At 51.0% G+C, this 23,644-nt stretch overlaps 1 protein-coding gene across 1 annotated transcript in view; it reads left to right on the top strand.

The window, feature by feature from the left end:
• Positions 1-22,823, top strand: part of LHX4 (LIM homeobox 4) — a 48,754-nt gene extending 25,931 nt beyond the window's left edge. The window contains exons 3-6 of the mRNA XM_003824721.5: positions 10,236-10,438; positions 15,218-15,372; positions 15,673-15,844; positions 18,024-22,823. Coding sequence (XP_003824769.1) covers positions 10,236-10,438; positions 15,218-15,372; positions 15,673-15,844; positions 18,024-18,418 — 925 coding nt within the window. The 3' untranslated portion in view covers positions 18,419-22,823. The remainder of the gene's footprint in view (positions 1-10,235; positions 10,439-15,217; positions 15,373-15,672; positions 15,845-18,023) is intronic.
• The last annotated feature ends 821 nt before the right edge of the window (positions 22,824-23,644 follow it).

Raw genomic sequence — 23,644 nt, 5'->3', positions numbered from 1 at the left:
GGTCCTTTCCCCTCCTTCCCTCCTCAGCCCGTCTGGCTCTTCCCTCCGCCCATCTGGTCACGTTGTCCCCATTGCATCCTGGCTGGGCATTCAAGGGCCCATGATCTGGCTCAGCCTTACTCCCTGCTGGTCCTCTGGCCAAGGTCACACCAGGGTCCCATTAGAGCCAGTGTCTAGTTTGTCACTCTGGTCCCCGGAGGCCTTCATGTCTCTGGAAGCCCCACTCTGAGAAGCCACGAGCTTCTCCACAGGGCTGGTCTCTGGTGGGCACTGTGGGTGAGACAGCAGGTCAGCCTGGGGGCCTCTCTCCCACACACCCATTCCAGTTCCTGCGGGTGTCTGCCATGCGCCGTTTGGAGAATGAGGCCCTCAGTCTTGAGGGACTTTGCGACTCTGACAATTGATGAGTGACCTGCAGATGCCCAGGTGGGCTAAGAGCATAGGTGACAGGATTTCTGTAGGAGTGGTCTGTGCCACCGCTGCACTGGGCCATCCATGGGGCTGGAAAGTGTGGGTTCTGGGCCCCAAAGTGGGAGTCAGGGGTGGCTTTTCTCTCAGTAAGCACCCCCGATGTGTCTCCCGCTCGGGGGAGTTTGCTCACAGCTGAGCTAGCAGCTTGGCAGAGGCTGATTGGCCTGTAGTGAGAAGGGCAGATGAGGTGCTGGGGGAAGTAAGGGAGAGGAGGGAGGGTGACCTTGGGCCAGGCAGCTGACTGCTCCAAGCCTGTGGCTGTCAGAAAGAAGGGAATACTAATCCCTTCCTACAAGGGCAGGTGTGTGGTTTGAATGAGATGCCTCGCATGAAGTTGCCTGGTGCATATGACATGATCCGTGCTTGTTTACAAAAACACCTGGTGGTCTGGACTCTTCTAGAAGGGATTCAGGTCCTGCACGTCCCGTTGCCTCTTCAAGGAAATCTGCCCCCAGTAGGGAAGGAGAGGACTTGAGGCCAAATAGACGGGAGAGCTGGGCTCTCGTCCACTTCCTGCCATGGATGGAGCTGTGTGATCTTGGGCAAGTCACTGCTTGTCTCTGGGCCCCCATTTCCTCCTCTGTGAAATTAGGGCCTTGGACTAGGTCACTGGTTTTAAAGCTTTTCCAGCAGCATTCATCTCAACATGATAATATCGAATATTCTTTAAAAATAAAAACATTAGATTAAAATCCTGATAAAAAGCAGATTGCTGAGGGGCTGTTCCCATGGGCTGGGAGGTATATGTGTGATTGTGTGCATGTGACATGGGGGCTGTGTCCCCAGCCCCCGAGGCTCTAATTCTCTGGTGTCAGGCCTTCTCCAAATAGGACCCCCGTCTGTGTCTGGAGAAGGCTGCCCATTCTGGGGCAGAACTTTATGTGCCCATGACATGGCTGTGGCCTTAGAGTGGGCGGTGATATATGTTGAAAATATTGGTACATACAGTAACAGTAAATATCAGCAACTTTCCTGTCAAGTGTGGTGATAGATAAAAGAAATACATGTAGGGAAGTGTCAGCTGGGAAAAAAATATACGGCCAGCAGTAAATCACCGCCAAGCAATTAAAGCATAAAATCAACTTGTGCAGTATTTTGTTTCCTCAGGGTGGTGCACTGTTCCATGGCAGCTCCACGCGCGGGAGGCTGACATGGGTCCTGGGCTGGTCCCCACCGACTGCCTTCAATAGCCAAGAGTAAGGGAGACATCCCAGAGGAGAGGCACTGAGTTCAAATCCCAGCTCCACCGTTTGTCTGTGAGGTCTGGGGCAGTTACTAACCCTCTCTGAACTTCAGTGTCCTCATGTCCAAATGAAGAACAGGCCTTCAAGCATTCCGCAGGACTGGTTCACTCACTGATTTATTCATCATACATGCACTGAGCACATATCCTCGGCCAGGTCCTGCTCTGGGCGCTGGATTCAGTAGTGAACAAGACGGATAAAGACCCTGCTGTTGTAGAACTTGCCTTCTAGAGAGGGGGAAACACGGTCAGCAAGAAATAAGTGCACAGCGCATCTACTGAGATGAGTGCTGTGGAGCAGGGAAGGAAGTGCTGAGGGGGAGGGCTCCAGGTGTCCCCCTGAGCAGGTGACATTTCAGGGGACCACTGCAGGAAATGCAGGAGTGAGCATTCCTGCAGGAAATGCAGGTACCTGGGGGGAGAGCGTGCCAGCAGGGAAGCAGTGCCCGGGCCCCAGGAGGAGGCGGAGTGGACTGGGCAGTGGAGGAGGGAGGGTGGAAAGGCGATGGGGCTGGGATGCCATAGTGCCTTGGTGGCCGTTAGGGGGCCTGTGGCTTTGACCCTGAGTGAGGTAGAAGCCACTGGAAGGTTTCAGCAGGGGAGGGCGAGGGTGTGACTTAGGCCCACTGTGGCGACCATGTGCAGAAGTGCCTGTAGGGGCATGGGTGGAAGTGGGGAGACTGTTAGGAGGCAGCTGTAGGTGCTGGCCGATGGCAGCCCAAGCTAGGGAGGGCGGTGTGGGTGTGAGAAGTGGTCCCCAACATTATATAATTTTGAGTAGAAGCTGGGTGTGGTAGTTCACTTCTATTGTCTCACCTACGCAGGAGGCTGAGGCGGGAGGATCTCTTGAGCCCAGGAATTCAAGCTTGCAGTGAGCTGTGATTGCACCACTGCACTCCAGTCTGGGCAACAGAGCGAGACCCTGTCTCCAAATAATAATAGTAATAATAATGATAGTAATAATAATTATTATTATTCTGAGTAGAGTCAACAGGATTTGCTGACAGATCAGATGGGGATGGATGCCCAAAGGTTTTGGCCTGAGCTGTGGGAAGAATGAAGTTACAGTGGTCTGAGATGGGAAGGGCTATGGGAGGAGCAGAGGGTGCGGGGGGTGTTGGTAGGAGTTTGGTTTTGGACTCCAAATCCATGTGCTGTAGAGGCAGTGGAGCCCCAGTCTGGAGCCCAGGGGTCTGGGCTGGAGGTGAGATCCCCAGGGGAGCGGGGTGGGCAGAGAAGAGGTGTGGGAGGAGGAGGAGGAGGAGGAGGAGCAGGAGCAGAGGAGCAGAGGCGGGAGAGCACAGTGTAGGAGGCGGCGAGCAGGTGTGTTGGGAGGCTTGGGAGGCCGGGGAGAGGGGAGCTGACCGCTGGGCTGCAGCACAGCTCTGGGTGGGTAGAGCACTGCCCTGAAGGGTGCAGAAAGTGGGCAGTATAGAAGGGAGGCAGGCAGGGATCATAGAATGCCTGTACATGGATGGAAGGAGCCAGCAGAGGTGAAGCTAATGACACAGAAGGCAAAGGGGATGGTTGCTGGGAGTCTCATTAGGTGAGAAGGAATGAGCTGTGTCTGGTGGAGGTGCATGGTTCACCTGTGGGTGGCAGGCAGGGGCTGGGGCCCCGGGTGTGCGAGTGGAAGGCACAGTGGGAGGTGGGGAGGGTCCAAGCCGGGCTTCCTTCTTCCATGGGAAATGGGAGGGCGCCAGCAGCTGAGCCTGGGGCTCAGCGGGGGAGCGGGTGGGAGGTGCATTCTGACTCCCGGCCCCCGAGGCACCATCAGTCCGGTGGGCAGGGGCTGCTTTCCTGGCTCTGTGGATGCCCGTGCTGGGGTGGGACAGGCGCAGGGCGGAGAGAGGGCAGGGTCCAGGGTGTGTGGGGAGGGACAGGTGTGATCGCCCTGGGGTCTGCTGGATAAGGAAGGAGGGAAGCGAGGGACAGTGACAAGCCCAGGGGGAAGGGCAGTCCCTGGGTTGTGTGAGTCAGTGCCCTGGGGAGCTGGAAGAACGGCGGGGTCCAATGATGGGAGGGTTGGAAGTGACCCCTGGAGCTGTGGCAGTTGCTGGTAACAACAAGGTCTGGGGGAGTGAGCGGTGGGAGGGAGGGTGGAGGCCACAGCCTTCAGGAGGTCAAAGAATTGAGAGGGAGGGCCTGGAAGGATGGTCTGTGTGGGGACTGCAGTCACCAAGGGTGTGGTGGGAGTGAGGGTGAGCCTGAGCTAAAGTCACCCAGGCGGGAAGCAAGTGGAGCAGGGTGGCAGTGCAGCCACGGGGTGAGTGCCGGGGCATTGGGCTGAGGGCTGGAGGTGAGGGTCAGATGAGATCACATGTGCAGGGCCCACTCTGCACAGGACACAGGTTGGTGCTAGGAGAATGGCAGCTGCCTTTATTACCAGTGTCTCAGTGACCCACTTGTGGTACATCATGCGGGTCTGCTCAGAGGTCGGAACTTATCATCAGGAATGTGCCAGACAGCCAGGGTGTAGGATTTATGCACCCCGGGTTCTAGAAGGCTCGGTCCCTGCAGGGCCTGCCTGCTGCCCCCTTTCTACAGGATCCAGACCCTCAAGCCTGTCCTGCACTGGTGAGCAGCCCAGCCAGGTGGTCGGGAGCAGCAGGGGTGGACAAATCAACAGCAGCAGGAGCTCAGGCGGAGCTCAGGTGCAGAGGCTGGGACCCAGCACACAAGACCTGGTCCTCTCCTGGGGTCCAGAGTGGCCCATGAGAGTCAGCCGAGAAGTCTCAGCTCTTCTCTGCCCACACCTGGGCCAGCCGGAGGATGTGGAAGGTGGACAGCGGGCCAGTTACATGTGTTGGGGTTAACACACTGGGGGGTGAGGGCTTCCCTGGCCACCCCAGCACTGCAGGGCTGGGAGCCTCATGAAGGGGGCTCAGAGCCGCATGAGGGGGACAGGCCCTCTCCTCGAGCTCCAGCCTAGGTCAGGGCACCAAGGCCGGGTTTGCTGCCCTTGAAGCCCGCCGCATGTCCGCTGTGTTGTGTCAGAAGCACCGACTGCAAACCCCGGTTCTCTCGCTCGTTGCCCTTGGGAGCTAGGGGTCGGCACCTCACTTCTCTGAGCCCCAGTTCTTATCTGTTAAAAGGTGTCACAGTACCCACCTTTCAGGCTAGGAGCTCAGGAGACAGTCTAGAGGCAGTGTGATGGCGACAGCAAGTGGGATGTAAAGTCTTGTGGTTTAGTAAACCATGGGCCTCATTTCAACCCGGGACTTAATGCCCTTCTTAGAAAAGCTTTTGGCTGGGCACAGTGGCTCACACCTGTAATTCCAGTGCTTTGGGGGCCAAGGTGGGAGGAGGCGGTGAGCAGGTGTGTCGGGAGGCTCGGGAGGCCGGGGAGAGGGGAGCTGACCGCTGGGCTGCAGCACAGCTCTGGATGAGTGGGGTGCTGCCCTGAAGGGTGCAGGGAGTGGGCGGTAGAGAAGGGAGGCAGGCAGGGATCATAGCATGCCTGTACATGGATGGAAGGAGCCAGCAGAGGGGAAGCTAATGACAGCAGAGGCAAAGGGGATGGCTCACACCTGTAATTCCAGTGCTTTGGGGGCCAAGGTGGGAGGATCACTTGAGACCAGGAATTCAAGGCCAGCCTCGGCAACATAGTAGGACCCAATCACTACAAAACATGTCTTAAAAAATGAGCTGGGCATGGTGGCATGTGCCTGTGATCCTAGCTGCTCAGGAGGCCGAGGTGGGAAGACTGAGAGTTCGAGTGCAGTGAGCTATGATTGTGGCACTGCACTCCAGCCTGGGCAACCGAGTGAGATCCCCTCACCCCTAAAGAAAAGAGCTTAAAACTGCTTCTCTGCTCTGAGAAGCACAACTAACTGCCTTCACTGAAATATACCTCAGGCAGAGATTTGGGGTGAGATAGCAGGTCAGTTGATGTTCTGCAGGAAGGGGCAGCTTGTCCATATCAGCTCACTCACGCCGCCAGTCCATTCTTAAGGAACTGCCGACCAGGACTGATGATGCATTTTAGCTTTGAGCTTTTGGGGGTTATCCTACCAACAAACAGTCCATTGGGAAGAAAACAGTCCCAGGAATTAACAGATCAGAATGTTCACACTGGTTAATCTTTTTCTAGCAATGAACATGAAGCTAGCAGAAGCTGGTGTGTTTCCAGATGGTTCCTCTAACCAAACTAATTTTTCACTGTTGACAAGTGAGGCAAGGGTTGCACTGGACCAAAGGCTGAGGCTTGGCCATCTAGCATTCCACGCAAAATGGTTTCCTATAAGCATTCCTTTTATTCTCTATTCTATCCTGGGTCTGCCTCAACCATGAGACAGGAGAGTCTCCGGTACTAGCTGCTGTAGCACTGCCCTTCATCCAGGACAGTTAAAGGAGTCTTGGACCTTTCTTTCTCTGGGATTGCTGCCCAGCACCTTCCTACAGAGATGACTTTAAAAGGAAAAAAAAAAAAAAAAAAAAAAAAAAAGGAAAAACAGCACACCATTCCAAGGAGCCTGGCATTCCTGAATCCTCCTTCCCTACAAGGTGCCTGTCACCTGTCTTCACTGCCTCCTTTTCCCTGTCATGCTCATCAGCTATGGCTTCTGTCCAAGTGCCTGAACAGAAGACTAGAACCTCCACTGCAGGCTGGTTTGAGGTCGTGATTTATGTCAGAATCTTGCACAGCACTGCTAATGTAAATTTCAGCTTTTTCCCTCTAGGATAAACACTTACCAAAGTATGCAACTTTTTTTGGTGGGAAGAGGGATTGTCCTGTGATTTCTACCCATTTTCTGAGGCCTGTGGAAATAAATCTTTAGGTACTTAAAGTTAGACCAAAAATAGAACAAAGTTAATACCAAACTTGAAAAAAAAAAAGAAAAAAAGAAAAGAGCTGCCGTTATGGAGAGCCAAGCCTCCCCTGACTACTCAGGCAAATGTTTTAAGAAGCAGTTCGTTCGTTCACTCGTTCGTTTGCTCATTCGTTCATTCATTCATTCATTCATTGGGTCTTTGTGGCTTGCCTACTATGTGCTGGGCAGGGATAAGACAATTTCCAGTGGTGTTGGTTAGAGGATGAAAATAATATGAGCCATTAGCAAGTCCTTCCTTGCATTTTCTCTGTGGTTTTGGATCAGCTCCAGCTGCTCTCCTGGGGGGACTGGTTGTCCCCAGAGGCCTGGCTAGCAGGACTGGGCAGCAGGCTGATCTTTCTGAAGGGTGAGGCCAGTGCCCTTGGTGCCCCTGCATGGGTGCCCGGTGATCGGTGTTAAGGGGTGCCGCTTGGAAAAGCCCTTGGGAGCCCTCTTCCTTGGCTGGAGTCCAGCCTTTCCCTCTTTACCCCCAGCGTCCTTCATATTTGGTCCAGTTGGTTAGACTTCTGGTTCTCTGTGTAGCAGCCGGGTTCACAGTTTTACCTCGTGTGGGGCCGGGGAATTCTAGGCATGACCGTGTGTCTCATTATTGCCTGTCGCAGGGCAAGTCATGTGACCTGCCAGGCTTTGGCCTTCTCACCTGTGACTCTGGCTATTCTAAGATCTGGGAATGGGGACAGTGTCTCCATCACAGACACACCCCTGTAGGATGCCCTGTATTCTAGATACACTGGCTCTGACTGGAGATGGGGTGGAGGGTGACCTGCAGGGCTGGGCTGGGCCAGGGGAGCCTTGTGGGCCAAGGAGGTGCATGCGGCTCCCTCGGCGAGGGTCCCGCTGGCTGTGCTCCAGGGGAAAAGGTAATGAGGAGCCACTTCCACTTCCCTTCAGTATAAATCCCACAATCAGGAAAATTGCTTCAATTGCTAAAAAACGCTGGTGGGGAAGTTCATTTATTTTTCATTTTTCTTGTGCACTTGCCACCCTCATGCATGAATCACTGTCGGTATGTAGATTAAATTTATACCCCCGTTATCTTTCATGTCTCTGGTGTGCTGGTGTCAACTGGGCCTCCGGTGACTGAAAGCCCCCTGCCTGCTTTTTAGTGGGAGAGAGTGTGGCCCCTGTGGAGGAGGCTGCTGAAGGGTCTTCCCTCTGTTCCGGGGTCTCCTCTCAGCCCTCCTCTCCTTGGATCTCTGGTTAGGACACATTCTCCAGATTTGGGTGGTTTGTTGGGAGGGTTTGCAACAAGCATGATGAAAGCCTTGTTTCATTTTAATTAATTAATTTAGAGACAGGGTCTCGCTCTGTTGCCCAGGCTGGAGTGCAGTGGTGTGATCTCGGCTCACTGTAGCCTCAACCTCCCTGGGCTCAGGTGATCCTCCCATCTCAGCCTCCCAGGTAGCTGGGACTACAGGTGCACACCACTACACCCGGCTAATTTTTTGCATTTTTTGTAGAGGCAGGGATTCACCATATTGCCCAGGCTGGGCTCAAGTGATCCTCCTGCCTCAGCCTCCCAAAGTGCTGGGATTACAGGCATGAGCCACCACACCTGGTGCCTTGTTTCATTTTAGTACCTGCTTTGCAAATTGGCTGGGATTGGATATTAAATATACAGGCCTTTTGAAAACACTCTCTAGTAACACATGTGTAGGCTTCCTTTCTCTGTTGTACACACACACATACCACACACACACACACACACACACACACACACACAGTAGAGGTGGGTGCCTGCCAGCCTTCCTCTTTAATCCAGGTGACGTGGTTACACAGCAGTTGTGGAGGACCTGGTTCTCACCTGTGTTCTGGGAGGTCCAGAACCATGCAGAGCCGACTGTGTGCTTTGTTCTACATCCTCAGGTTCGGCCATCTCCGTGCACATCCTCTACAAGTATGGTGCTTTATCTGCTGATTTATTTATTCAACAAATATTAACTGTACTTTCCTGGGTCCTGAATCCCTTTAAGAATCTGATGAAAGCCCAGGTCCCCTCCTGAGGCACAATTTTGAACAACTTAGCAAGTGGTTTACAGGCCTATGCTGACCCTCAGGCAGAGAACTCCTGCTCTAAATGGGCCCCATCTCTCTGAAAACCAAGAGGCATTCCAGGAATTCAGAAGCCTGGGGTCCTCCCAAGCCACCACCTCTCAGCCCCTCACACCCCAACACCCTTCTTATACCCATCTCAGAAGAGTGTTCCCTGAAGTACACTCTGGGTCTTTCAGGATTACCCATGCAGACTTAAGAGAACCCCCACTTTTCTCTGGGATGCTGTGTCCCTGGTGTGGGGCGTCTGAGGCTGCTGCTGGCCATGCCTGTTCCGGGCCCCCATAACCCCCTCAGCAGGTATCATTACTGCATAAGAGACCCATCATTCTGCATTAATCTGGTATTCATCATGATAGCCATGACCATAATTAATTTATTTGGTATTAATGTGGATGAAATATGTACTGTCCTTTCAGGGGAAATCAGGCTGCCTATAAGCATTAGTTAAAAGGACCATTAAAATCAAACCTTCCCCAGATCCATTAGGCGAAGTCTTTCATCCTGAAGAAGATAAAGTTCTGCTGTGTGAAATGTCATGAATAATTAGGTTGATTGCTGTTTTAAACTCTGCCCTTGCTTTCCCAATGCCTCCCGCCTCCCTCCTGAAGCGGGGAAGGCTCACCTGCAGCCACGCACCCTCCTTCACTGTCCCTGTCGGCCCCCAAATTTCCCTCGTCTCCTATGACCATCGGTGTGCCTCTGTTGATCTCTATGACCAGAATGGGGAAAGGGAGCGGACACAACCCCACTGGACGATACTTTTAACGTGTCAATTTCTCCTTCCTTCCCAGCCTTAGCAGGGGGTGGCTTCCTTGGTAGAAGCTGCCTTGGTGGCAGCAGGTAGCTTCCTCTTGCCTCGGTGTTGTTCTGGAAAGGTGCTGACCAAGGAGAGGTCTGAAGCAGCATTTTCCACACTGTAATCTGCAGACTCCTTGTCCCGAATGCTGTAGGGGCTGAAAAGTGCAGCTTCCTGGGCCCTTCCCAAACCACCATGCCCCAGGCTGTGTGCGTGCATAGGAAGGGGATGGAGGCAGGCTTGGAGGGCTTTGTGTGTGCAGAATGGAGGTGAGGGGAGAAATGGAGGCAAAGGAGAGAGAACAGCTGTTAGGACAGCCTTGCTCTGCTGACAAAGTGCATTTTCTCTGCAGCGTGCTGTCCCCTGGCCAGGCAGGGCCTCCTCCCTGGGAGTGTGTGAAAAGGTGTTGCTGGTGCTTTATACACACAGTTCCCTGTGAGGATGTCCTCTGGGATCAACCATAAGGGTGAGGAAGCTGGGAGGTGGAGGGGGAGACAGCCTGCTTTGAGGGACTTAGAAAGTCCACCTGCTCCCCCTGTGAATTGATGGGTGTTAATCGGGCAGCTGGAATCCGGGGGCATCAGCTTTGGAAAAGGTACGTGAGGGAGACTCTAGTTCTCATCAGTCCCTTCTTTGGTGGTTGAAGAGTCCCAGGCACAAAGCAATGAAGCTAGATGGAGGCAGAGAGGACCAGACGGTAAGCTCTGGGTGACTGGGGGGTGAGGGTCATGGAGTCCCGGAGTGGTTGGGTAGGAGGGAGGCTGCTCCAGGAAGTTAGGGGAAGCCAGATCCCTCGCTCCCTGTGTGCCCTAATCCTTTCCTGCTGCCCTGACAGGCGCTTCGGCACAAAATGCACGGCCTGCCAGCAGGGTATCCCCCCAACCCAGGTGGTCCGCAAGGCCCAGGACTTTGTCTACCACCTGCACTGCTTTGCTTGCATCATCTGCAACCGGCAGCTGGCCACGGGGGACGAATTCTACCTCATGGAGGACGGGCGGCTGGTGTGCAAGGAAGACTACGAGACAGCCAAGCAGAACGGTAAGCAGCATGGCCCCGCATGGTCCCCTCTCCAGGCCTTTGTTTGGGCCACGCCCTCTGCCTGAGGTGCCCTTCTCATGGCGTGCCACCTGCCCATCCCTCAGAGCCCTACTCATGCACCGCCACCTCTGAGAAGCGTCCCAGATCTCCACACTGAGAGTAAATGCTGAACACCTCCCCGGCCGTTAGCACTCGCCGGCTTCATGGAAGTGTTCATCCAGCCATGGTTCCTGAGAGCCTGCCTGTCTCCATGGTAGGCTCAGAAGCAGCCAAGAACCTGGTTGTTACCATGGTGGTGGCCTCCTCCCCTGGGTGGAGGCTGGGGTGCTGAGGGGTGGCTGGGAGCTTGGTCTGTATTGGATACGTGGGGCTGCCGCTTAGTTTTGCACATCAGGGTGCACATGGACCTCTCAGCAGCCCCTGCCTCAAAGGCCGTCGGTGAGAGCCCAGCACGGGCCTCTGCACACTTCATACATCTTCTGTTTCTGTTAATTGTGTTCTGTTCGCCTCTCAGACTGTGGGTTCCTCTAGGGCAGGGCCTCCTGGTGTTTCTGCAGCAAGTGCCCAGTGAGTGCTAAAAGAAGAGGCAGGACACATGCCAGATTCAGGGAGGCTCCATCTCAGCAATATAGCTCCCTCCACCCACTTCAATATAGCTGCCCCCACCCCCTTCACCACCACCACTGCAGGGCCACTGCCCATGGTGGCAGCAGGAGCTCTGCATGGTGGAGGCTGAAGTCAGGTCCCGCATTTAGCAGCCACCCCTGGAAAGGCCTAGCTTGGCCTGGCAGCAGCGGCTCTCGCCCTACATGCCATGCTCTTGGGCAGCCCGGGGACTTTCTGGAGTAGAGCCCAGAACAACACATTCCCCATGCTCCCCTCGCAAAGCCAAGGTGGACGCTTTTATTCCTGCAGCCCTACCTCTGGCTTCTCACTCCCAGATGCACCCACATGGTCGCGGGGTCAGGCCCTGGCTCTGAATTTGGATTTTGGCCAAACCCAACATGATAATCTCAGAGGTGTGAACACACAAAACATCAAGTTCCTTGGCCTTTGACTAGAATTTTGATCAACTCAGGGTGTTACTGTGCAAAAATGGCTCTTGTTGACAGCTCTGGGCTTGATGAGAAAAAAAATTAACAACAATTTTATGTATCTCCTTCTAGATCTTTTCTGGGCCCACACACATATTATACAGATCTCATCAATAATGGAGAAACTGGTTTTTTGTTCAATGAACACAGTATAAAATAAAGGGATTGTGGTGGTGAGGAAGCAGAGGGGATTCATAAGGGCCCTTTAGGTGAGCCAGCTGGAGCTGGGTTTGGCTTTGGTCCATGGCAGGAGTGGGCAGGGCTACCTGCCTCTGAGGACCTTCCCTCCCACCACCCCCACAGCTCTGGCCTTTCAGGGTGGACAGAGGCCTTTGACCTCCTTCCTCCAGAGACCTGGGGCCTCTGCAAACCCATCCCAAAGCTCTTTGCCTGCATGTACTAATCTGCTCTGGTTTCTTAAAACTCACTCCATGCTATTGCCTTGAAGTCAATTGTGATGTCACGGGAGATTAGGGCAACTTGTCAGGGAGGAACCATCACAGCAGATGGACTCAGAGATACCAAGACACCTTTGGAAGTCTAGTGCCGTTCATCAGAGATACTAAGATGGCACGACCTCCCCGGCCTGCAGCTGGTTCTCATCAGAGGCCTCATTTGGACTCTGAGCACTCTCAGCTCAGCATCTCCTGATGTTGTGGGTGGTTCAAGAGACAAGAGAAACAGATGTAGATTGGTCAGAATCTGGCTGGGGAGGTGGGAATGACATTGTGGTGCTCACAGTTTTATCGAGGAATATTTGCACCACAGCAGACCTCTGCAGGATGATGGGAAGATGCCGGACTTGCTGTCAGAAGCTGGCTGGGCATCCCCCCCACACAGGGAGATCTCCTGGCAAGTTGTAGAACTGGCTGACCCTCGGCTTCTCAGCTGTCTATGGGGGATCATAGCATCTGCCACGTAGGGCTGTTTTCCTGAGGTTTAAATAGGATGAGGCTTGTGAAATGGGATGTGAAATAAGAGACTGACGTGGAAGAGAAGTGCAAACAGGGAGGTGAGGTGTGCTTGAGGTTTTAAAGCAGCGGAATGTTACACAGTATTTCTGGCCTGTTCCCCGGGTCCTTTCCTGACCCCACCCTGGCTGTGAGCAAGGCAGGGCTCCTCTGTCCTGGGCAATCGGTGATCCTTGGAGGAGCGGGGAGTTCTGTCCACTGCAGAATGCCTGGCTGTCTTTTCAGGTTGTTTTAATTCCTCCTTGCTACTCTCAGCCCTCCTGCAGGCTTACAGTTCCCTCCCATTAGCTAAACAAAGGATCTCAGAGCAGTTACTTGCACCTTAGTGTGAATGATTTTGTTCACTTGTTCCGTCTCCCTGGATATTTGCATTTTCAATATAATGAGGTTGCGTTTTATGCCAGGGACAAGTTCTAGGAGACCCTGCATCATTCAAAACTAACATATTTTAAGACTAATTTTCCCATAGGAATTAATGTAGAGTGTGTGTGGGGGGTGGTATATTCTGAGAGCACATAAATCCATAACCAGTGAAGTGTATCTTTGCCTTAATGCTACTTTTTATTTTCTCAGCATTATCTTGAATACCTTGCAGAACGCTCTCTCCTAAATTAACAGCCCAGGGTATCATGGGCTCCCTTGGCCTTCCTCATAGCGTTTTATCACATTTAACTTCCGTACCAAAGTTATTGATTTTTGGGTACATTTTTCAGCACGAGCACTGCCACTGCTACTTAATGAATACTTGGATGACATTGTTATGGGATATAAAAAAGATTTTAAATTATAATAACAGTGAATGTTAAAATAACAGCATATTAGTCCCCATCATTGCAAGAAGAAAATCCTGTGTGTGTAGCAGTGCCGAACCAGCGGGCCACCAACCAGGATGATGGGTCTATCCCAGTGGAGCTACCATCTGGCTGTGGTGAAAAGAATTTATAATTCCGTAGGCCAAGCTATTTTGAAATTAAGTGATTCTCGAGAAATTAAAACATTTTTGGTGATTGCATTATTTCACATTTTTAATATAAAGATTATACACAAGTGCACTATTTCCCATTTGCATAATTCAAAGTTGCATCAGACACTCCCGTGTAGACTATAAATATGCACAGAAGGGACAGACTCCTCAGAATGAAAAGGAAGGCATTTTGGAGGTTCCCCTTTGTCTTTTGGAATGACTCTCTAAGTAGTGTAGTCTCTGCGGCAGGGGCTCCAGAATCCCTACCCTTCGGGTTCAGGGCTTCAGGGAGGGAGTTGGGCCACAGTAGTTCCGGGATGACAGTGGCCACGTGAGAGAAGAAAACAGCCCGAGGAGAAGGGAAGGCACGGGTGTGTCCCCCCTCACTGTGTGCACACATGTCCTGGCCGCACAGCTGCTTCATTCCTCTAGTGCCTCCCAAGATCAGGGCAGGCCGTGTTGCCCTCTGGACTTCCAAGGGGGAAGTGAGTTACTGGCCCAAGTCACTCACTCATCAAGAACACTGAAGCCAGGTCTGCTGACTCCAGGGAGAGCCTTGTAGATTGTGAGGACCGAATGCATATAAAGTCCTTAGTCAACACCAGCACATGGTAGGTGCTAACACATGTTGGCTACTATTGTTTCTAAGAGAGGGTTTTCTTGAATGGAAAGAAAGGAGAAAAGACAGAGAGGAAGTCAGGAATGTCACAGAGACACTTTCCAGGGCACACAGGTGAGCAAGCACAGAGAGCAGAGCTGCCCAGGCCAGCTGCTGACTTTATTCTGTGTGTCCTCCAGGGGCACTGTGGAGAAAAGGGCAGTAAGCCTAAGTGCTGGGAGAGGAAACAAACCTTTACATTCACCTGTGCTTCCGAACACACGCACGCGCCTCTCTCTGTACCTGACTTTGAATGGAACAAACCAGACTTTAACTAACAGGAACTTGAGCTTGTTCACTCAAAATCTGTCTAGGACTTTGTGTTGATCAGTGTGTGTTGCCCAGAACATTCCTTAGACTAGTTTTCTCAAAAAATTTTGACTACAATCCACAGTAAAACTCATTTTACATTTCATCTCAGTACACATATTTATACAATAAAAACTAATGAAATGATCTTGCCATTCCATCCCATTCTCTTCATCTGATTTCCTGTTTTAGTTTTGATCCACTAAGTTGACTTTACAGCCCACGAGTGGGTTCTGACCTATAGTTTAGAAACCTGCTTAGACACTGTTGGGTGTGCAAGCTCACCCCTGGCTGTGAGCCCAGTGACGCCAGGGCAAAGGTGACATGGCTGTGGGGAAATGGGAGACTCCCGATGAGACAGAGGGGAGGGCATCCGGGGCGACTTTGAACATGACTTCAACCTGGCTGTTCACCTTCACAGCTCTGGCAAGAACTCATGAGGATGTGTGAACAGAGTGTTTGTCATGACAGGGACGTGTGGAATTGGGTACATTCAATCTGATGAGACTTCTGTGCAGCTGGGCTGGCAGGGGAGGGTTGAGGCAGGGAGCTGAGCAGAGAAAGGACTGCTGTCCTCACTTTTCAGTGGCTTGGGAAGGCCCGTGGTGCAGGAGTCAGTGCCATGAGAGTGGGGACCTCTCCACTCTGATGTCCCCTGTGCCTCGCGCTGTCCTGCCTACAGCAGGCAGGCTTAGGTGCAGAAAGGATGGAAGGGAGGGTGTGGGAGGAGGCGCAGCTGCTGCAGATAGGCCGAAGCCAGTAAGCAGTGGTTTTTCCTTGCAGATGACTCAGAGGCTGGAGCTAAGCGGCCCCGGACCACCATCACAGCCAAGCAGCTGGAGACATTAAAGAATGCATACAAGAACTCCCCCAAGCCTGCCAGGCACGTGAGGGAGCAGCTGTCCTCAGAGACAGGCCTGGACATGAGGGTCGTACAGGTGAGATGCCAGCACTCCTGTGCCCTCTGGGGATCCCAGGCCCGGGACAGGGGTGGAAGGTGTCCTGAGTGACATCAGCTCATGGGTGGTTGGGCTCAGGGCTTGACCCCAGGGCTTTTGCCAGAACTGAAGACAGAGTTCTGAGGCCCACCTGGGGAGAGGGGGTGGGGCGCATCGCACTCCCAGACCTGTGCTCCATTCAGGCTTCAGTCTGCTTCCAGCCGCCCGCCTAGGGGGTCCTGGGGGCTTTGGGTTTGTGGTGGACGCCCCCTGAGTATGTCCCTTGTGCTTGTGTGGCAGGTTTGGTTTCAGAACAGAAGGGCCAAAGAGAAACGCCTGAAGAAGGACGCAGGGCGGCACCGCTGGGGGCAGTTCTATAAGAGCGTCAAGAGGAGCCGGGGCAGCAGCAAGCAGGAGAAGGAGAGCTCTGCAGAGGACTGTGGGGTTAGTGACAGTGAGCTGAGCTTCCGAGGTGAGCAGGGCTGGAGGGGCCAGGCCGAGGCCTTAGGAAAGTCCCCTGGGAATCTGTAATCCCTGGCACTCAGGAGGGATCTTTCTTGAGGCCTTGGCAACTCCCTCCTGAACACAGGCTTTTCCTTAAGACTTGCAGTGAAGGGTGGGGGAAATGGTAGTGGCCCTTTACCATGGGACAGGAGTAGGAAACAAGATTGCTGAGGTCTGGAAGCTGGGATGGGCCAGGCCCTGTCCTGTGGCCCCAAGGTCTCCCCTCCCCTCCTGCTGACTGGGGCCTCCCTCATCAGCCCACACAGCTATGAACAGATGACTGGGTCCCAGCCTTGTGCCCCTAGCCCCTCTCCTATCTTTGTCCCCTTTGCTGGGACACTGGCCTACTCCCATAGTCCCCTAGAGCCACCCCTTCCTCCAGTCCTGGTGGTGGGGAGGTCACGCTCCACAGGTTTTTTCCTGGGAAATCAGTACTGTGAGTGCATGTGAGATGGGGAACTGGCTTCACTTCCGAAATCCCTTTCCCCACCACTCACTTCATTCTGTTCCCTGCACACAAGCTTTGCAGCATGCGCTATATTCAAATTCGTGCATCAGCAAAATTGTAAATTACTGCATGTTATGAATCCTCAGGTTGTTTGCAAAGAATCATAACTGTTCTCAGGTACTGAGTTCTCAAATGTGGAAGGTCTTCTGCGGAGGGGGGAAAGGGAAGAGTACTCAACTGGCGATCAGAGACCTGGTTTCCAGTGCAGCTCTGTCAAATCGATTCACTTCTCTTGAGCCCCAGTATTCCCAAGAGGAATACCATATCTTTGCCCATCTCACTGCGTTGTGGGGATCAATGAACACAACCAACTGTGGATGTGCTTGGGGAAAGCCTGGCACATTTGTATACCTGGAAGGCATGATCGTTCCCACAGGGAGCATGTGGCTCCCGCAGAGGGCCCTGGTCATTCGGGATGACAGGTATAGGGAAAAGGTTAACTCATGGCCATTTGACAATGGAGTGGAGCCTTCATCTTCCTGCTCCCTTTAAAGAGCATGAGCTCCCCCCACCATGTTTTTTCATAAGGGGAATGGGGGGCAGGCCTCAGAAGGGATGGGGTGTTGAAGTCTAGTCTGGGGAGGCCTTATTTAGGGATTGGTGCAGAGGCCCAGGTGGAAATAGAAAAGGAAGTTTGTGAGACAGAGGATGGAACAAGTTACCTGCCAGGACAACGATGCCCTGGGAGGACTGTAGTTCAGCCCAGAGGTCAGCTGAGCCCTAGAGGGCAGCCTCCTCTGAGAACACAGGGGCCGTGAGACCTTGGGGACAGCTCATGGGACTAATACTCACCTTTTAGGCTTCTTGGCAGGATTGGGAAAGTCAATCTCATCTGGGCTGTTGAAGTCAACACCTAGAACATACTGGATTGTTAAGCTAATTTCTGTTGGGTGCAGGTGGGTCCCTGGGCTGACCTATCATTGGTTTCTCTGGGAATAATGTCTCAAAGACTAAAACTGCTCACCTCTGTTGGAGAGATGAATTCTTTCAAGTGGCAAAGATTCCATTAGATCCCCTTAATGAAATTCTTTAAGAAAAAAGAAGGTTCATTTGCCTTAATCAAGTCAATTCTTTGTCCCCAGTGAAGAGCTTATTGAATACAGACAGAAACCAAGTCCTTTGATATTGAACCTCTCTTCCAGATAGACCAGAAGGATTTTGTACAGATGTCTAAGAGTGGTCCTCAGCTTCCCTGACCATACGGGCCTGCTTGCTTCCCAACCAACTAAACCAAGCCCTTTCTCAGCTTGAAAGCTTTCAGGGTAAATGTTGTCAGCATGTAGTTTCCATTTGTGATGTGGAGACATCTGACCCACCCAGCCTTAGGCATTCATCCTCCTCAGTGTAGCCAGAGTATTAGTACACGAGCCACAAGGGACCAACGAGCTCACCAAACATTTGTCCATCCTTCTGGGACCTGGGAATTTAGTCTTTGCAGGTGTTTCTTGTTTTTCTCCTTGGCCTGGGTTGGCCTCTGAATATCAGGCTGCCATATTGGTGTGTCTGACCCATGCTTGGCTGCAAGGCAGCTGCCATCCTTGGGCATCTTTCCTGGTCATGTGTGTTCCTAGGTTGTGAAGAGCAGGGGACCATCAGAGTCCTGGCAGCTGACAATAAATCTCCGTTCTTTTGTCCACAGAGGATCAAATTCTCTCAGAACTTGGCCACACCAATAGGATTTATGGCAACGTGGGGGACGTTACAGGCGGACAGTTAATGAATGGGAGCTTCTCCATGGACGGGACAGGACAATCCTATCAGGACTTGAGGGATGGGAGCCCCTATGGAATCCCCCAGTCTCCATCCTCCATATCGTCCCTGCCATCCCACGCTCCTTTGCTCAATGGGCTGGATTACACGGTGGACAGTAATTTGGGCATCATTGCGCATGCAGGGCAGGGAGTAAGCCAGACGCTGAGAGCCATGGCTGGGGGACCCACCTCTGACATCTCCACAGGAAGCAGTGTAGGCTATCCCGACTTTCCAACTAGCCCAGGCTCTTGGCTCGATGAAATGGATCATCCTCCTTTTTAAACTTCTCTCCTCCCCACCCTACCTGCCCCCCTGGCTTGAGAGAATATCTTCAAGGATCAAAAGAGACTTGCCTTTTAAGGATCGAAAGTACGCCAATGTGAATTTCCATTATTTTCAATGGAAGTCCTCCGCTGATTCCTAGAAGGCTGTGAGACCACACTAGGGCATTGTTTCCCTGGGGAAGCAGTGGGAGAGCAGCCTCATCTCAGAACACAGCACAGGGGGTAATGGCCTAGAGCTCTAGGGACACTGGCTTGTTGGGTCTCTCCCCTGCTGTTCTGCTTAGGGGCTTGGCTGCTCAGTGCTTTGGTAGCACAAGGTGACTGTGATAGGCCCCCTTGGCCTTTGGGAACTTTGCTCCAACTGGTGTGTCTCACACAATGCCTCCCAAAACGCTGCTCTCACCAGAACTGAGACTCCTAAGGTAGAGGCCTCACAGCCCTTGAGTAAAATAAAAGTGATTTCTGGACCGTCCTTATTGAACCCTATATTTCAAAATGAAAAGATCAGTTATTAAAGGTCAGTGAACACTTTGATGGCCAGTTTGATATTAAAAACATGCCCCCTCCTTTTTTATTTTTATTTTTGCTGTGAAGATATGAATTCTTTCCTACAAACCAGAGAATATGAACTTGTTTTGGTTTTTAAGTCCCATCTATATCATTGACTCTGATGGCAAGAGGTGGTTTTCATTGCAGGTGACTGAGGCTGAGCTGAGTAGCCCTGGACCACCGCTGCAGACTGCCTGAGTCGTCCCCTTGGTGCACAGTGTGCCTTCTTCAATTGCTTGTATCATTTATTCCACAAGACAGGCTGTGGGCTGTAAAATGAGCAAAACTAAAATGTGGGGAGAACAAAATGACAATCAGTGAACATTTGTAGACACATTTGGATTCCAAATCTGCAGTCTGTTCAGCCATATCGGCTGATGCCAGTCTTCCAGAGTTCCCCATCCCTTGTAGGGTGAAATATTTGGAATCCGTTTTGAAGGAGTTGGTTTAGATGAGCTTGCAAGTCTACCCCTCTGCCCCCTTAATAATGAAAGCTTTCTCTGCTGTCCTAGCTGACTCAATTGGAGGACAGTTTTGGTCATTTCCAGGAACCAGCAATTTTTTTTTTGGCCTACCTTGGTTGGGAAGAGTAAGTTAGGGAGCAGCCCTAAAATTGTCCAAAGGGTTCTAAGTGGTTCTTGGGCTGCATCTCTCTGGATTGCTGGCTGGACACCTGCCATGCCTTGGGCTGCAGTCCCATGGTCAGAAAGCCAGAACTCTCTGGCCAGTGGTGGTGCAGGGACTCCCCGTTGTGCAGGTTTGCAGTAGCAAATCACTAAGCCTGAGGCCAGAGCAAGGCCAACCCCCGCTTTACGAGTTGCCACTCCTGCGACAGACTGCACTGCTGTGGGTAACGCTGTCCTGAATGGTGCTGCAGTTCCCACCCACCTTGTGCACCCATCTACCATCAGGAAGCTCTCCATGTGCAAACTGGAATTTAGCCAGCTGGAATTTATTCCTGTCCCTCTGGGAAGCTGTGGTTTGCTTCTTCTGGCCTCCCATTCTCTTAAATGAGATCAGCAGAGTAGGAAAGGGTGAGAAGGCATTGCCTATCACATGAAGTGATGGGGCCAGAGATCCTAAGGACCCTTCCTTCTACGAATGGTTGGTCACCTTTTGAGGACTGCAAAGACTTAGGCATGTCATAGGCAGACTAAAGGAAGAATACACAGTTCCTCTTGGACTGCTACATCTTTTGTAAGCCCTTTTCCAGGACTAAACTAAGTTCAATTAAGTTCTTTAAAACAGTAAATTCCGGGATCAGCCTTCGGGCCCTCTTCTCTGACCAATTTTATAGTGTACCCTCGTTTTTTGGTGTGCTGCAGTGGTCATGATTTTTGCTTGAGACGTCTGCAAACATAGACACTTCTCTTGAGGTTCCATGTTTATGGATGATGTTGTGTTAATCCTAGCCAATTCTGTGCTATTGGGAACATTGGGGTGGGGAGGAAGACACAAATGCCACGTGAGGAAAGGAAAATGCAGTCGTCTTTTTGGAGGATGGCTTTTTAAATACACCCTTCTTAGCAGGCTGCTTAAAATACACAGGAGAAAAGGCTCTGCTGGGCAATGAACCAGTTGAAAAGCTGCCCACCCAGATCACTGTTGCAGGTTGACTATTTGGCTTAGCAACTCATGGGATTTCAGAGGCCCTTGAAGTTTTTGGTGAGTATAGTGTGGGGGAGAGCAGGCTTTTTAAAGGGGGGGGGGCATCCTCCTCTGTGTAGCACTGTTTAAGATCACTGTAAGTTGACCAGTTTTTGTTTTTGTAAGTTAATCATACTAATTCCCAGTTCAATAGTGGAAGGAGAGGCCTTCCTCATTTATACTAATATAATAAATCTCTTGAGGAACTCAGTGAGCAGTTGACGAGGTCAATAGTTCTTTGGCATCAGTAGGCTGGTTAGCTGGAAAAACCCTTGAGAGCACTGGCCTGAAAACCAGGAGAGCTTTGTTTTCCAGAGCCACCTCCCCAGAAAGCAGCAAACATTGCTGCCTGTTTAGAAGCACAGCCACAGTAGGTCTAAGATTTTAAATGGATCTCCCTACAGGTTGGGTTAGCATTATGGGTGGGCTGGTGCCACTAATGAGCCATTGCATGACAAGACTCTTCTGGGGTTTGGAAATGGAGAAAAGCCGGGCATTCATTACTTTTAGCTTCTCTTAGAGGCACTCCTCTATTGCTTGGAAGTCTATTATGGGGTATAAGGTGCTACATGGTAGCTGTTTCCCCCCTTGCTAAAATGACACGGATGAATTTTAAAAATGAAATGAGACCTTCTAGAGGCAACCATTATCTGCAGTGCCTGGCTGGTCGACTTTAGAGTAGGAAGCTCTTGAATCCAGGAGCAAATTAGTTAAAACCCCAAGTTCCAGTGGTAACTAACTGGTATAAGCAAAATGGAAACTGAGGGGCTATGGAGGAATCTCTGTTTGTTGGAACGTAATGAAACCACGGAGGAAATACCAGATTTAAGGGCTAAGAAGCTGGCCCGATGGGTAAATCAGTGTTGGGAGTCAGGTTCTTGGCCCTTCAAGGACTTGCTATGCAACCTCAGGCAAATTCCTGTCAGTCTTTGTGCTTTCTCTTTCTTGTCTCATCTGAGAGTTATGAATATAACGTAAAATAAAGATCAACTATCATTGATAACACTGTTCCTGCAAATGAATACTGTGAAACATCAGGGAAAGAGGAAAAAATTAAGACACAAGAAAAGCATTTGGCAGTGTCCTTAAACTTTTTTTGGCGGTGGGGGCAGTGTAAAACATGAAACCTAGTAAGATAATTGGGCCATTAGATCTTCATCATTAAACTCACTTTGCAAGGAAGTGTAAGAAATCTGTAAAACAAAAGACATTCCTATCTCAGAAGCTCAAGCTGGTGATTTCCAACTGCCTCTTTACAGGAGGGGGCTCAAGGCTTCTGATGAGCAAAGGCTGTGTGTTGTATGACAGTCCACTCTCTGCACCTACACTTACACACGCCACGACTGACAACTTGGTTATAACCATGAAAATAATGACCATACCTCCCCAGCCAGCAGGGTCTGGAAGGCCTGAGGAGGCTCATTTTTAAACATTGCACTTTAAAAATTGGAAACCGTGAGATGAAGAAAAATTCAATTAAGCGGAAATGAGTTTTGTTTTATTGCCTGCTGCTGAAGGGCTCTGGGCATGCTGAAAGCTAAATGAAAAGCACATCACTGGCTCTCTCTTTCTTGGATTGGTCAATTGGCCCTTTTTGCAGTAGTTGCTCCAACTGTTCTAAACACAGTGAGTGACTGGAGCCAAAAAGAGAGAGCTCAGCAAAGCCATCCCATCCACACTCTGCTTGGTAGGACCACACTAAAAGCACAGTTTCATGCTGCTAGCTCTGGTAAGGAGACAGCTGCAGGTTTGGGAGGTGCACCAAGCATTCCTTTGCTTAGGGAGGCAGAGCACAGGTGAACAGAGGAAGGACACCCCCACTTTCATCTATTGCCCACTGAGAGGCAAGAATCACACCAACTTTCCCACTTGAGGACTGTGTTCGGCCAAACAAGCAGGTTCAGGGCTGCGGGATTCCAGAAGTTGCTCTGAGCTTGCAATCAGACCTCAAAGCCCCAGATCCCCTCAGCTCTGGATCGTTGCCCTCATCCTTCACAATGTAAATTTTGTACAGTTAAAGAGAAATGAAGTCTCGTTTCCTGGGGGAAAAAAAAAAAGAAAAAAAGAAAAAAAAGGACCCACCCATCCTTATTTATTGCCATATGACTTTGGAAAACAGAAGCTGGTGCGTTTGTTTGTATATGCCTCCTGTGTGTTGGCATGAGATGTGTACGGTAAAATTATGTAAAATAAATATGGAAATTCTTTAGATGCTGATGTGTCTTGCTTTTCATTTGGTTTGCTGGAAGTTTTTTCTCTTGACATAAATAAAAACTGAGTGATGTGAGGTCCTTTTATCATCAGAAGGAAACCAAATATACAACTCTGAATGCCAGAACTATTATACTTAGAGCCATGAAATACCAGAACCACTCAATAAAGGACTGATTAGAGGAAGTTCCCTGGTTTTTCTAATAGTCATTTCCTGGGCACAATCCTCTGCCCCCAGACTTAGGAAATGAGCAGTAGAAATGTTGACCATATAACTTTTAGTTCCTGTTTGTTCAGTGGCATTTAAAAAAAATTTTTTTTGAGACAGAGTCTTGCTCTGTTGCCCAGGCTGGAGTGCAGTGGTGTGATCTCAGCTCACTGCAACCTCTGCTTCCTGGGTTCGAGTGATTTTCGTGCCTCAGCCTCCAGAGTACGTGGGATTACAGGCATGTGCAAACACGCCTGGCTAATTTTTTGTATTTTTAGTAGAGACGGGGTTTTGCCATGTTGGCCAGGCTGGTCTCAAATTCCTGACCTCAAGTGATCTGCCCACCTGGGCCTCCCAAAGTGCTGGAATTACAGGTGTGAGCCACCATGCCCGGCCTCTCCAGTAGCATTTTAAAAGTCCTTCACACTCATACATTTTTCTTTCTAGAGAAAGTATATGCAAATGTCTATATTTACAGAGGGACAGAAACACCTCATCAGAGTCATCAGGGCTCCTGGACAAACATTTTCTAGGAGAATCTCCATTTAGGTTTTTTTTCTCTGCAGGAGTCTTTATTACTGTGCAGACCCTAAGTTTAGCTGGAATGGA

The sequence above is a fragment of the Pan paniscus genome, chromosome 1, assembly GCF_029289425.2.
Source record: "Pan paniscus chromosome 1, NHGRI_mPanPan1-v2.0_pri, whole genome shotgun sequence".
In the NCBI taxonomy this organism is placed as follows: domain Eukaryota; kingdom Metazoa; phylum Chordata; class Mammalia; order Primates; family Hominidae; genus Pan; species Pan paniscus.
The sequence above is the reverse complement of the archived record's forward strand: the minus strand, read 5'-3'. Positions and strand labels throughout refer to the sequence as shown.